The 14,990-nt window shown below is 42.8% G+C and overlaps 2 protein-coding genes across 2 annotated transcripts; both read left to right on the forward strand.

Moving 5' to 3' along the window:
• Positions 1-875: 875 nt before the first annotated feature.
• LOC137126238 (receptor activity-modifying protein 1-like) lies at positions 876-7,287 on the forward strand. The gene is made up of 3 exons (XM_067502783.1): positions 876-1,185; positions 3,513-3,651; positions 6,576-7,287. Exons 1-3 carry the CDS (start codon positions 1,131-1,133, stop codon positions 6,829-6,831), a joined length of 450 nt encoding a protein of 149 aa, XP_067358884.1. The 5' UTR covers positions 876-1,130; the 3' UTR covers positions 6,832-7,287.
• A 734-nt stretch (positions 7,288-8,021) lies between these two features.
• LOC137125133 (paramyosin-like) lies at positions 8,022-9,662 on the forward strand. Its single transcript, XM_067500126.1, has one exon. The coding sequence runs from the start codon at positions 8,022-8,024 to the stop codon at positions 9,660-9,662; it is 1,641 nt and encodes a 546-aa protein (XP_067356227.1).
• Positions 9,663-14,990: the final 5,328 nt, after the last annotated feature.

The raw sequence follows: 14,990 nt of genomic DNA on the forward strand, positions 1-14,990 counted from the left end.
TATATAAGCTTTAGTGAAAGAAACTCAGTCTGCACCTTACTTTAAAGGAGATACAACACAATAGACAACAACACTCTTTTCAGTTATGGGATTATTCTCTCGCACACACACACACACACACACACACACACACACACACACACACACACACACACACACACACACACACACACACACAGCACAGACAGTCACACTGGGTGACAGCACAATGCAGAGCAATCTTGAGACTACTAATGAGCATCACTCTGTTCCAGTACAAACATCTCCAATTTGTGGCATTACTGAGCTGCAGGAGATGAACATGGGCCTTTTGAAAATGACCCACCCCCCCACCCCCCGAAATGAACAATGCCTTAATGTATACATTGTAACAAAAATGAACTGAGTAACGGAGAAGATGTGACACAGACCATTACGTTCTGCGGAAAACAGAGTGTGTGAGCATTGGGGCTCATGTTTATTCATACAGTGACAAACAAATACATAAAACTGCTCCTACGGGGACGTGGTGTTTCAATTTAGTGACCTTATCAGAGTTTCTTGCCGACTTTTAATCTCTCCGATTATTTCCCCGCAGACCACCACAGTGCTGCAGCACTGCACCTGGTGGACACGTGGTGTGAATTTATGGCCACTTTTACAGCTCTTACTCCTTCAAGTTTGCTTTTTGTATCTCTACTAGTCCCATACGCTTTGATATTTGCACAGCCTGCTGTGAATCAAAGCCGTATCTCGCAAAACGGCTTCTTTTCTCTCGTACTGACTCCCAGTGGTTCATTATGACAGGTACTAATTTTGGTGTCTGACTTTGTTTCGTCCCCTGTGAGCAGCTTCACGCTGCAAGCATTGGGACAAGAGGATCAGATGACAGGCAGAGCTTCTATGATTAGGGCTGTGGTGAGGGGGAAGGAGTAGGCGTCTGTGAAGCGAAGGTCAAGGGGCTGTTAGGCACAATCAGTTGGCACCGTCTTGTTGACTGCGCACCGTTGTACATCGGGGTCGCATTTGTCTGTGACGTTGCATTGTACATTGTGAGTCAGTGGCTTTGGCTGGAATTCTGAAGGAAGAATGAGATACGTGCAGCTGATCTCCAGGGAGTGAGCAGAGCGTGCAAAACGTCTTGGATCAGCATGGCTGTGGGGAGCGTGTCCTTTCTGAAAGCATGGTTTGTGTTGTTGGTGGCAGGTGAGTGAGGCATAAAGTTCTTCTGAACGACTTAAACTTAAATTCCTCGTCTACTTTTTTTAGGGAAAGGATATTTGGATATTGCAAATGTTAAAGTATTACATTTCACAACACATAAATAAGTGACTAAGGTAAATTAGAACTTGCCATCAATGTGTGTGTGTGTGTTGGAAACATATTGGCTTCTGTGCAATCCAATTTAGGATTCAGTTTCTTTTATTGCCCCATTGATCGTTTTTGGAGATATAACACATTTCAAACTGTTAAATGCACAAATATGTACAATATTGCCACACAGTGCACCTTTAAAGGGATTGGGGCTGGTACAGTTTGGGAATCATTCCAGTCCTTCACTGTAAATAATAAAACACAAGTTCATACATTTTATAAGCAACGTATTAAAGACACCTTCATATACTGAACTTGCTTCTTTTGCATCACTTTACTTTAGCTGAAAAACACCTCCAGATGACATCACGTGGGGGAAGCTTCAGTTCAGATTCTGTTCACATTTATGCTTGTTATTATCTTCAGCCTGCTTTTCCAAAACTCCACCAGGTGACATAATCTGAACCCGTGATGATGAAAAACTCCACCGGGTGATGTCATCTGGAGGAGTCTCTCAGCTAGAAGCAGAGAAATATTTTAATATGTGGAAGTCAGAGGGAATTTTAAAAGCATTAATTTACTATTACACCCTAAAGTAAAGCCGAAGCTGAAAGTAGCATGAAATGAGAATAGTCAAGCAAAAAGCACAAGTACGTCTAAATTACTTGCACAGTGAGGAAGCGCATGGCTAGTTATGTGTTACATGCAGTGCACATCCCTCTGAAAAACAGCCGGTGCTTCAGTCGGCAGCTTCGTATCAACAGGTTTTTAGAAAGGCCATCAAAACATGCAAACGCACAACATATGTTTGCCCAAAGGCATCAAACCATCGTAATTCTGTCTATTTTACACAGCTTAGTGCAGTTCCTAGGGTCAACATGAGGCCAGTTAGTGTAAAAGGATAAGAAGATAGAAATCATGTCGGAGACGGTTTTTTTCAAACTGTTGGAGTCTTAAAAAAAAAAAAATCCCATGATTAACGAGCTGCACTTTGACGCCCAGATAAAGGGGAATCAAAAGTCGTGCTTCATGCTGAGCAGCACAGCGGCAGGCGAAACATGAGTGACATTCGAGCTAAATGCATCGTCTGACGTGAACATCACTTGTTAAAAATCCATAAATATTGAGTCCTAGAATGAGCAGGATGTATGATTCCTGTTAGATGGACCGTGGGTGTTTCCCCCCCCCCCCAAAAAAAAAAAACGTAGAGGAACTCAAAGGCAGTAAGTGAACAGACCTCCAGCTATAGCAGCGCTGCAGCATCTGTCACGAAGTGCCTGGATTTTCCTGGTAAATGGAATGTGAATGCATTGCTGGGTGGCAGCCAAGTTGGAAGGCAGCTTTGAACACTTGAATGTCAGATTTTCCCAGTGGCTGTTGCCAACAAACAGACAAACAGGTGAAACGTATCATACTTTCTACTCTGTGGGTGATAAACAAGCTAATAGACGCTTCATTCTTGCAAAATTGCCGTTTACATTTTGACTTTTTGTATGTGTTTCATGCATTTTCCCCTAATTAGAATTTCTCAAACCCCCCTGTTTGAAGCAGCACGCTACGCCGCCAGCAGGGCCACGGCCATTTTTCACATTCTTCTTTCAGTAGCATCTCTTTTGAAACCCCTGTGTCAACACATTGGGTTTTTTCCTTTGAGTGTTTCAGAGCCTCTGAGAGCCGGCTGAGACAGAGCAAACATAATGGGCACACAGTTGGCCCTTATCAGGCAGGCGCAGGCCGCGCCGCGCCGTGTTTCTCAATCGAAACAACAACCTGTTCGTTTCCACGCAGGCCTTTTTAACGCCAGCTTAAGCTCCCTCTCCTGCTCTGCCGCTCAGTGGTGTTACAATCAGCTCCGAGTCCTGCGGGACGTCTGCGGTCTGCCTCCACATTAAGGGGCTGTTTACACACGTCTCTGAAGTAAACAAATGGGATTGGGACTCCGACTGCAAATTAAAATCTTTTCTTAGCAAAACACCTAACAGGGAAGAAATGGTCCAATAGGAATAACCGCTGCTAGCATACGACCTTGTTTGTTGCACCAATGTATTCCTTATTATATGGACTTGAACAGCAGATAACCTCTGTTGCACTTCATACAAACCTTTTGTGCCTTTACAACGACGGTAAGTTTGGCTCACTAAACGATCGCTCGCTTCCCATCAGCTTAAGTAATATTTATAGCTTAATTAATGCATTTGTGTCTTGCACTTGCTCTGCAGGTCCCGTTCTTCCGTCAGTGTCTGGCTGTGACCCGGACGTCTACAATAAGACGCTCAACGACCACTGCTTAGCTAAGTTCAGACTCGACCTGGGAAGACTGGGCCGAGGCCTGTGGTGCAGCTGGCCGGACACGGTGGAGTGAGTTCACCCACCCACTACTCTTGTGCAGCTCGTGTTTCGTCTTTTGTGCATTGCATTTTCTCTCACCTAATTTTCTTTTGTGCACAAACGTAGACAAGAAGACTGTAGCTCTGCCTTCATTTTGTAGCCACAACAACAACAGTCAGGTGCAACATCCTATCAATGCATGATAAGAACCTACTCAACCTACCATGAGGTGAACGGTTCCCTACTGAATCATAAATGTGTATAATTATGATAAGGACGGCTAACATCCTAACGAATGGCTTCATTCCATTCAAGGGAGCACAAACACATGGATGAACCTTCAAAAGTGTGGATTGAGCAAGCAGGTTAATCCTGAGGGTCTCAGCAGAGTGATGGAAGGAAAAGTGAGGTTGAAATAACTCCACAGTTCACCTGCATGGGTACAAGCTGGGATTGTGTGGCGTGATTGAAAGAGCTGATGCCAGTGTAAAATGTGTTAGATGGCAGCATATAATATTAGATTCTGAAAAAATGACGGTGGTATTAATTAATATTTCAAGTATGCAAAGTGAACATTTCTTTTTTCATATGAGTGAACCAGACACTGAAATGTATTTGTGTTGTGTGTTCTGTGTATACACTGAATGTTTTCCATATGGAGGCATGTAGTGAAGGGTGGGCTAAGTAAATGTTGCATTACTGTGTGTGTGTGTGTGTGTGTGTGTCAGACAGTCTCTCAGAGCAGTCATTTTTCCAAACAGCCAATCAGGGAATGAGTAAGACAGGAAAGTAGAAGGAGCTTCCCACAGGAGAAGCTACTGTCAAAAGTGTGATTTCCCTCCAGGCTCACTGACCCTTCTCGGTCCAGCACATAATTGGTGGTAGTGTTCCAAGAGTGTGTGTGTGTGTGTGTTTGTCTGTATCTGAGTGTGCAGTTGTAACTCATCATAAAAAAAAATGAAATGTGTACAGGCACAGAGAGCTTTTTGCAGTTGCATCATTTCTGGCGACATAGTTTGACGCCATCAAGAGGATTTTTTTTTTCTTTTTCCCAAAACCTCACTAAGTAACTTCTGTGAGCGGAAATAACATTTGTCACAACTACCGCCTGTAATTTAAACGTCATTTTAAGAAATACGCAACAATGTGCATGCGGAAAAATATGAAATTCTTAATAAAACAAACATGCTTCATTGTGGATTAAAGGCCTCCACACTTTAGATCCACTGCACCGTTACGTCTCTAATAAGTTCCAGTAAAGCTATTTACACATTGTTGCCACAAAATGAGAGTTTGGCTTTATTGCTACCGCAATTTCTTCAAGAACATCAAAGTGTATCATTCCAATATCTGTATCGGCATCCAAATATACAACAGCATGTCTCATCTTTAGCTTTGTTTTGCTTTTGGGACCCGTTTAAGACAAATTATGGTTTGTTTTTATTAGTTTTTGACAGAGGAAGAGTTATTTGAATTGAGTGCAGTAATATAACTGTCCCTGCTGTGTGCACTCAAGTTATTTTGCTGATCATGTACTTCTCCAAGAGAAAATAAACAGCCCCTGTGGGTTGGTCCTTAAAGATGACGGAGGAAAAACCCTTAGACAGGACATATCTCAAAAACTGAAAGTACTATAGGAACTTTTGTTGTTATGTTTTATTGGGAGTCAATAAAGATCAGGAAGCAACTTCTTATCCATATCTGTGACCTTTAAAGGGCAACTTCACCAATTTTCACTTTATATCATGGATGTAGCTTAAGAAAAACATGCATGCAGAAGATATTAAACATCTAGCGACTGTGGCGTAGGAAGGTAGAGCGGTCGTCCAACAATCTCGCAGTTGCTGGTACGATCCCCGGCTCCTCCTGTCACGTGTTGAAGTGTCCTTGAGCAAGACACTGAGCCCCAGCTTAGTTGCTACCGGTGAGCGAGTGTATGCGTGATGGTGCGTTCGAATGGGTGAGTGAGAAGCAGTGTAAACCGCTTTGAAGTGCAGACCATTTACCATTTAGCTAAAAAGATACTCCAGATGACATCATCTGGAGGAGGATTTTAATTGGTCATCTTGAAGAGATTTTCAGTTCTGATGATGTAAACCAGGAGGCGGTTTTTGGAGGAGGAGCAGGTCGACCGAGACTTCAACTCCCGTAGTACCAGATCATCTGAAATGAAAAACTCCTCCAGATGGTGTCATGTGGAGGAGTTTTTCACCTAGAAGCAGATCGATATTTTAACACACAGAAGACAGAGAGAAATTCAGTGCCATTCATATGCATGTACTCCCCAAGATTTAACCACAGGATGCAAGTTGAAAGAGGGTGAAGCTGCTCTTTAACCATAAAAGGCAAAAACCTTTTAACCTCTAAACCCAATCCTAGTCCCAGGTCTTACAGCTGCCCCAACAGGTACTAAACCATTTTCATGTCAAAGAGAAACAAAGACCCCCAGGTTCTTCGTGGACCTTGCTGTAGACATCCATAAGGAAACACATCATCACAAAACATATCAAGGCTTTCCAGGCACAGCTAAGCAGTCAAACACAGTCCGGAAGCAGAATGTTTCCTGATATGGTGCAATGCTGCACTGAGGGTGTTACCCTGCTGGTATGCACTGCCCCCCCCCCCAACACACACACACACACAGAGCCCTCTACCATCTAGCAGTTATATTTAGCTGTGTTATGCCCAGTGGTCATTCTAAACCCTCCTTTGCCTTTTTCCCCCTTACTAACATGGATCCCCTGTCCTGTCTCACTCAAAGGACATTTTAAGGACAGTGTGATTTCAATCATTCAATCACATTCAATTCAAGCATTTAAAAATGAAGACAAAGGAAGGTTTATGTGTTTATCACGTGAATTCTACCTGTAATGATACTGTATGCTTGTCTTACAGTAGTAATTAAGTAATATTCCACCTTTTCCTCTGTGACTGTGCTTTGTCGCCCTCTGCAGGATGTACGGGGGACTAACAAACTGCACCTTTCAGGAGGCCGTGAGGATGGACTGTTTCTGGCCCAACAAAATTGTGGACCGCTTCTTCATGCAGATCCATCGCACCTACTTTCACGACTGCGCCCGCAACGGCCGGCTCATCCACGACCCGCCCGTCAGCATCCTCGCTCCGTTCATCGCGGTGCCAGTACTGATCACCCTGCTCATGACTGCACTGGTGGTGTGGAGGAGCAAGCGCACGGAGGGAGTACTATGAGAGCAGCTGTGGTGCAGGACTGTGTAATGTGAGAAGTGATGTGCATTTATAATCCTTGTGTTGAAATTGCTGTTTTATTAGTATGAATAGCAGCTTACGGACGGTGTAGTGAAGCAAAGCATGTGTCATGAAAAATGTGTGACAGCAGCAGATGTTGACCTTAATACAATAATACACAATAAATACTATATATAGTGTAAAAATAGAACTGATCTGTGTAGTCGTTTATAGTCATAACATATGCTGGTGTCAAAGTTTGGCAGGCGAAGGTAATAAAGTTCTTTAAGATTCAGGGGATTTGGAGGCCATGCATATTAATCGCCATCTGTTCCCATGGCCTTAAACAATCTGTGGAACACATAAATAACAGCAGAGCGGAGGACAATCAGGTAGAAACAAATGACTTGGATAAATGATTGGAGGCGACGTGAGGAGAGAGACTTGTTTTGAGTCTGATTACGTTATTTTTATGTGTTTTTTCTTTCACTCGGTGTCTGTTTGTTGGATCTTTCATGCATTTTTAAGTATTCCGTGCATGTATTTCTGTCATTTTGCACCTCTGTTGGTACCTTTCATGTGTCAGTGCTTAGGTTTTTTTTTTACATTTTAGTTTGCTCCTTGCGGTGGTATTTTGTGACTTTTAACGAAGCAAGTGAAACTTCAGAGGCTCCGATCTGTGCCCAATAGTGCCTGGACTAAACAGTCATCAGTGTTTTAGTGTCCGTGATTTCTGTTTTTCCCAAATGTCCATTTTTATGGAGACACTCTAAAAGTGTGTAATAGTAAATTATCAGTTGAAATGTGTTCAAATACACACAGTTTGTAGCAGATTTGACAACAAATAAAACTCAAATACTTCTTATGCTTAAAAATAATTTCTATTTCTGAGGCAAATTGATGCATAAATGTATCAAAGCAACCTTTTTTCCATATAAGGTAACATATTTTAATGTGTCATTAATCAATCAGTGGTGCTGAGATTTGAAAATAAACAATGGAATCTGACTGAATGAAAGCCATAGCAACAGAACTGTGACATCACATTCTATGATGACGTCAATAGAGAACGGAGTCTGTGAGGTAATGGGAAACTTCACCTGACTCATGTGATTTTACGCAGTAAAATCAGTACACTTAGTACAGTACACTTTGTTTTTATCGTGGTAAACGATTAACCAGAGAGAAGACAGATGGAGTCCCAGGACCAGAACGAACCACAGCCCTTAATCAGCAACCCAGGGTGCATCTTTTCTACCGAGGACTACCTGAGTACGGCAATTAGAGCAAAGGTTGGTCTGAGAGACAAGTTAGAGGAAAGCCAACAGTCTGATTGTCAACTCATGGCTGCAAAGGGGACCATCAGCGATCTGACGAGCCAGTTGGAAGAGGCCCATCAGGACTCGGATGAGAACCTCGCCAGCCTCAACCCTAAACCGGACATGGCAGAGCAAATGGCCGACACTGCTGCCAATGTGAGCACTGTCGAGTCCGCAAATGGGTTTCAAGCAGAGGAAATGGACATATCAGAACTGGTCTGGGAGCTGCAGGAAGCTCCCAGAAACCTGGAGGTCTGTACAGCCAAACTCCTGACCAGTGCTGATAGTACTGAAAATTGTGACCAGAAACACAGTGAGAAGGTCCAGGTCTTAAAGAAGGGCATCATGGACCTTAGTGTGAAGCTGCAGCAGGAGCAAGTTACTTTATTAAAGAAAGCAATTAAACTCGTTCCCTGTAACACCTGCTCTGCACAGGCTGAGGATTTGGAGAAGGTCATCTGCCAAATTCAGAAAGTCCATCTGGAGCTACTGCAGCAAGCCCTGTGTGTGAAAAATGGCCATTATAAGAACAAAACTTCTTCAAAACACCACTGGATCAGAGCCCACAAAGACCAGGAGGAACAAACCGAGCAGTTGGAGCAGACAGCAGAGTGGCAAGTTGGAAACGGTCAGGAGAACTTCTTTGAAAAGGTGTCCGATGATCAGAAGGAGAAAGCAGCTCTGCTGTTTGAAATTCAGCAGCTCAAAGATAAACTTAGTGCTGAAGTGGTCCTCAGGGTGAAAATGGAGACAACAGCCCTGGAACTGGAGGCTGAGCTGCGTAGAAAGACCTCGGTTTTGGAGGAGGCGCAGTCAAAAGTCGGTCAGCAAGAACAACTTCTGCTGAAGCTGAAAGAGAAAGCTCGAGAGGAGCTGCAAAACGTTGAATCAAAGGCCCAGGTCCTGAAAACGCACGAGGACCAAGAACAACAGGTGGACCAGTTGGACAAGACAACAGAGAGGAGAGTTGAAAGAGGTCAGCAGAACTTTTGTGAGGAGGCTGGCAAAAACCAGAAAGAAAAAGAAGCTCTGCTCAAAGACAAACTCGCTGCTGAAGAGGCAAATAACAAGAGAAAAATCCAGGACCTGGAAGCTGAGCTTTTCAAAAAGACCAACGATGTGAAGCAGGCAGAAATAAAAGTCTATCTGCTCCAAAAAAAACTGCTGACGATTAAAGACGAGGCTAATGCACAGAGGTTCCAGGTAGAACACCTGAAAAAAGTCAATGTAGGAATCACAGCTAGCAAAAAGAAAGCAGAGGAGCAGCTGAAGGTTTATTTTACGCAGTGGGAGGAGGAGAAGACCTCCCTCGTCACAGCCGTCGAAGGACTCAATCAACTGCTGAACAGGAAACAGCACGAATGGTCAGAGCAGGAGAGAGAGATGGTCTTGAGGTTGGACGACATGGAGAAAAGAGTGGCTGAAAAGCTGGAGAGGAAATCGAAGAACAGGAGAAGCTGGATGGCCAGGCATTTCCAACGTCAGGGGTCCAGATCAACATCGAGGCTCCAGTAGAGGGTGGTCTGGCCTTGTGGAATCAATTTTGGGGGGATTTTATAGTTCGTGTTTAAAAAAGTAAGTTGAAGAACAAAAAAGGCCTTTAACCAAGTCTAGAGATTTTACATTCAAATCCACAGGTGGTGAAACAGCTGTGTCCCTGTCCTCCTCCCAATGAGACTTTGTCTCTTCTTATTTTACGTCATCCGTCAGGCAGCACGGTGGTGGAGCAGTTAGTGCTGCCACCTCACAGTTTCAAAGGTCCGGGCTGCCCTGGCCTTTGCGTAAGGTGCTTGGGTGGGTTTCCTCTGAGTACTCTGGTTTCCCCCCACTGTCCAATGCATGTTACGTTAATTGGTGATTCTAAATTGTCCATAGCTGTGAATGGTTGTCTCTCTGTGTTGGCTCTGAGATGGACCCAATTAGGATAAGTGGGTACAGATTATGGATGGATGGTTTTTCCATCTATGAACATAAATAAGGACATTTGACTAGGCCACTAGGCAAGAGCAGTGTTTTATTTTGCATCTTAAAATGTTTAAAAAAATAAAATAAAATAAAATGTTTTAACACTGATTTTTTGCATGTCAATCAATATGTTAGATGTGTTAAGAATCAGTTTTCATCCACTAGACATGAATGTCGGCAGGTATAACACAAAATAATGACTTTTACTCCACTATGTTGCAGTTGTTGGGGGCCTGGTGGCTCAGTGGGTAGAGCAACCCACCCCACCAGGTGTGGCCCCGCCCAGCCAGCAAGGGCCACCCTGGTGCCCGTCCCAAGCCCGGATAAAATGGGAGGGCATCCAGTGTAAAACTTACACCAAATCAACGTAAGGAAATCTGCAAGTTGGGAAATCTGCATCCGAACTGCATCGACTGTTGGTAACTATGGTAACAAAAAAATATTTTTCCCCAAATGAGCCAAAGACTCAAAGCATCTGTTTTTCAGTGCAAAGTTGAGACACTTTGAAAGCAAATCCATGTTTTACCCTGATAGTAAAATAGTGAAATTGCTTGATTTAACATAAGTCTGGAGGTGGACATCAATCTGTGTGACATGGCTCCATCTAGTGTTCACTTTCAGGTGCATTCAGGTTTCAGGTGAGTTTAAACTAAACAGAAGCAGCAGACGTATTTGTGTACAGTTTTGATTAAACTTTCAAAAAAAAAAAAAAAAACCTGCCACCCTAGTTTCTCAGACACATTTCGAAAATGTTGCTTAGACTTGTAGACAATGATGAGGTTTTGCATTGTGAGTTAGTGCAAATAGTGCGGTCGAGGACGCAGGCTAAAGGCTAAAATCGAGATGAGGCTAACGGCATTAACTTGCTGAACAGTTGGGGGGTATAAGAAGGAGCGAGCGTCTCTCTGCTCACATACAGTAAGACAAAACACAGGTCAAAGTGTCTCCAGCGCAGTAATTAAACACAATGTCAAACTTTTTTTTTTTATTATTATTTTTTTTTAATCCGTGTAAAAGTTATGGCTCAGCACTTCCCCTTCATATATTTTGCTTGCTGGGCTGTTCTGTCCTGTCAGTGGCAGGGGAATTAATGGTGGCTATGTTATCAAAGCCCTGAAAGCCTTCAACAGTTTAGCTTAGTCAAGCAGTGTTTGGCTTTTCTGATTAATGCCCAAGACTGTGACAGTATTCAAAGACAAATTTCAGCACTTTTCTTTTTTCTTTTTCTTTTTGATATTGATAAATGAAATTAGGGGGAGATGAGGAGAGAGGTGGCAGGTGAACGGAGGTGAGAGCTCAGGACCAGCAGGGTCATTTTATTAATAATGATACTTTTTTACCAGCACTCACTAAAAAACAATGAAAACATCGTAGTTAGAAGTATGACACGCGCCAGTACAAATATTAATGGCAGCGAATATCCAAACTCATGATACAGTGTGGTTTTGGGAGATTTCGATTGGAAATAAAGGCTGTATAACGTGCATTTGCACTCGCTTGCACAAAGCAGCAGATGGCAGTGAAAGCACTCGTATGATGTTTAGCCCCGTGAAGGAAACTGATTCTGCATCAATAAAGTCACCACTGAGTCTCATTATGTGCAATGCATTAACGTAATTACTTTATTTGACATGTTTGGCATAATGAAATAGGCGTGTGCAATAGATCTGAATGTTAAAGCTCCGATTGGACAAAATAATGAAATAATGACTCCAGTTTCAATTAATGCAAAATTATTCACGTTGGAATCCTCGAAAACTGAATCCAGCCACTCTTGGCCCTGTATTTTCTGCCTAGTCAAAAAGCATTGATCCTTCTCGTTCAAACTGATCAATATTCATTGTCAGATGTGGTTTGCAGTGGGGCTTGTATTAACAAAGAGGGGGAGGAGGGGTGGGTGAAGCCGCAGGAGCCCAAACCCCTTAACCCCGTCGTGTTGCTATGTGCAGGCCTGCCTTGTGTCGTCCAATCCATCACCTTTGATCAAACCTGTCAGCTGCACTCAAGTCGCACCACTGCCCACTGCTGTGTGTGTGTGTGTGTGTGTGTGTGTGTGCAGCTCAAGCATGACAAACACACTTTAGAGGACAACGTTGTCATCCACATACATGCGTCTACCCAGACATAATCAATTTATAGCAGCACCTGTACCATCACGTCTTATGGAAGCATCCTCACACATTTCAGCGCCGACGCCACTAAACACATAAAGTCAGTGGACTCCAACCAACAGCCTCACGCGTCGCTTTAAAACCTGCCCAAAAAAAGAAAAAGAAATGAATAAAAAAGAGCAAGAAATGGAGGCGCTTCCGTTGGCTGCGACGAGCTAATCCACACCAGAAGGGGAAAATATTAGACTTCACCTGGTACAAAAAGACTTGAAGATTTTATATGTAACAAGCCAGAATTGTGGAAAAAGGGATCAAACCTGGGTGTAAGGCCTATAAACAGCACCTGAGTGTGTAGAGAATAGATAATAAAAATGTATTTCCATCTTATTTACGGTGTGTTTGGTGTTTGCCGCACACCCATTCGTCACTTCCTTGCAGGAATCTCAGCAAGTAAAAGCAGATTGCAGCTGTTGCATGAAATGCAGTGAATCTAGAAAACAGTCATGTTGTCTCACTGAGAGCGATTCAATTGAGTCACGGCTCTTGAAAAAGTTTCACAGGCCCCTGGGTCCTGGGGTCCTGGCTCCAGGGTCCCCGTAGATTCTGTCTGTTTCTTCCAATTTATAAGATCAAATGAAATAGGAACTAAAATAATGTAAACTATATGCACATGTCACGTTCAGCTTGGTATTTAGGCAAATCAACTTGGTAAATCTCATTCTGAACACACATACTTTTCACTGTATTCATTTGAATCCAAAAGTGAAAATATAAAAGTTTTATTTCCAGTACAGTGAATAGATCTGGTTTGGCCTCATAAAACATGTTTTTTCAATGTCGATGCCAACAAAAAAAGTTTACAATTAATAGATTTTAGTGATGCAATCATGTTTTCTGTGCAGTGAAATGCACTCGATCCTTGAAGAGAAAAACAAAAGTAATTTATTTATTTAATTTCTTTCTTTTACTATGGCATTGTGCACTGTGCCAAACAGCATTTTCAATTTCCGGCAGGATATGAAGATCTTAAATCTTTAGCCCTTAAAACTTCACTCACGATACCGCGTTCTCTCTCTGCAGCCAGCTGTAAGGAACAAATACCGGGGAGATCTGAGTGACTCAGAGGCTGCGTTTTTAAAGCCGAGACACTCGCTCTGAGATGCACTCGGAGCGCTAATCCCACTCTCAGAGGAGAGAGGTACGTATTGGCTTTGATGATAGAAATGGATTAAACAGATTACATTAAAGGCCGGTCTAATTGAACCAATCTATCCTGATTCTGCTGCTGTAAGATAAATGATGAGAAGGCCAGATAGTGCGTGCAGGTTGTGTTTTGGTGTGTGTCCGGCTCAGAGTTTCTCTGTGTAGGGGGGGGGGAAGAAAAAGGTTATTGAAGATAAAACAACGTACCAATATGTGAGCTTTCCTTCATCAAGAAGTTCATAAAAATTAAAACCAGCAAAATCGTATTAAACGTCCTGATGGTGCATTCGCGGGCTTTTGGGAAAAACTAAACTAAATAAACATGTCCATAGCTTCTTTCTCGTGTCTCTAGCCCTCAAAACAACACTTGAAAAGTGAGAAAATAATAACAGAAATTAAAAAAATAAAAGCATGCAAAAACACCGGCCCCCTAAAAGTGCTGCGACCGCACTAAATGAATTTCAATAGTTGTAGACTTTCGGCCTGCAAACTCTTTCAAAGGGCGAGAATTCAAAGGCATACAATTCAAAGAGAAACACATGAAAACTTGTAACTTTATGGGCAAGAAGAGATAAAATACAGTGACTGCACAGTATGCCATTGCTCTCCCTCGCTCTTAAAAGTGTTGCTTCAAAAAAAAAAAAGGAATAAAAAATAGAGGCGCATTGTGAAAGCTTATGTAAGAGCGGCCAAGGCACAAAAGAAGCCAAGTCTGCAGCAGCACATTCGGATTCATGTGTCTCACTCATTACAAAATGCTTTGCTGCTTTCTTCATCTTTCGGCTGATTACCTCTTAGTGTGTGTCTGTGTGTGTGTGTGTCTGTGTGTGTGTGTGTGTACCTGTCCTCTCAAGCGGGCTCATTATTGACGGTGTCCAGTTGAAGTGAGCGTGATAGGGTGACCTTTCCTTCCAACCTTGTTATCGATGTGAACTCGTTAAGCAGGGCTGTTTAATTAGCAGTGGAATTGCAATCAGGGAGGAGTCAGAGACCTCTGTGGTCTTAGACATGGATCAATGGTCTTCAGGGAGCTTGTGCACACAGCAACAGGGCAATTTGATGTGTGTGTGTGTGTGTGGGTGCAATGTGCATGCATACTTACGCATGCAATTATGTGCTTAGGACATTTTACTTTGATATTTGGCATTTTATATGTATTAAGATAGTGGTAGTAATATAATTATATATTTCAAACAAATCAAACGATTCAGCTTTTAAAGGACACCTTCACTTGCGTCCTTTTGCTCTAGCGTGAGCAGTAAATGTAAATGGATCCCATTAAGCCTCGCTCATTAAAATATCCCTCTACTTGTAGCTGAAAGGCGCCTCCAGATGGCATCACTTGGAGGAAGCTTCAGTTCAGATGACGTCATCCTGTTGCTCACACTATGGAGTTTCGTCATCATGGTCCGGAGCTCAGAGCTCCAGGTGACAACATCTGAACTCGTTATGATGACACATCTGAGGAATCTTTCAGTTTAGATCAGAGACATATTTGAATATAGGGAAGTCAGATTTTGGAACCTGAGCTATACTCCCCTCAAAGCACGGGACTGACTTTGAT

The sequence above is a fragment of the Channa argus genome, chromosome 4 (genome assembly GCF_033026475.1).
Source record: "Channa argus isolate prfri chromosome 4, Channa argus male v1.0, whole genome shotgun sequence".
Lineage (NCBI taxonomy): Eukaryota > Metazoa > Chordata > Actinopteri > Anabantiformes > Channidae > Channa > Channa argus.

Excerpts from the sequence above, each read along its gene's own strand:
- LOC137126238 (XM_067502783.1), top strand. The coding sequence starts at position 1,131 with ATGGCTGTGGGGAGCGTGTCCTTTCTGAAAGCATGGTTTGTGTTGTTG. Across the intron at positions 1,186-3,512 it reads GTTTGTGTTGTTGGTGGCAG|GTCCCGTTCTTCCGTCAGTG; the intron begins GTGAGTGAGGCA and ends CTTGCTCTGCAG. Across the intron at positions 3,652-6,575 it reads AGCTGGCCGGACACGGTGGA|GATGTACGGGGGACTAACAA; the intron begins GTGAGTTCACCC and ends CGCCCTCTGCAG.
- LOC137125133 (XM_067500126.1), top strand. The coding sequence starts at position 8,022 with ATGGAGTCCCAGGACCAGAACGAACCACAGCCCTTAATCAGCAACCCA.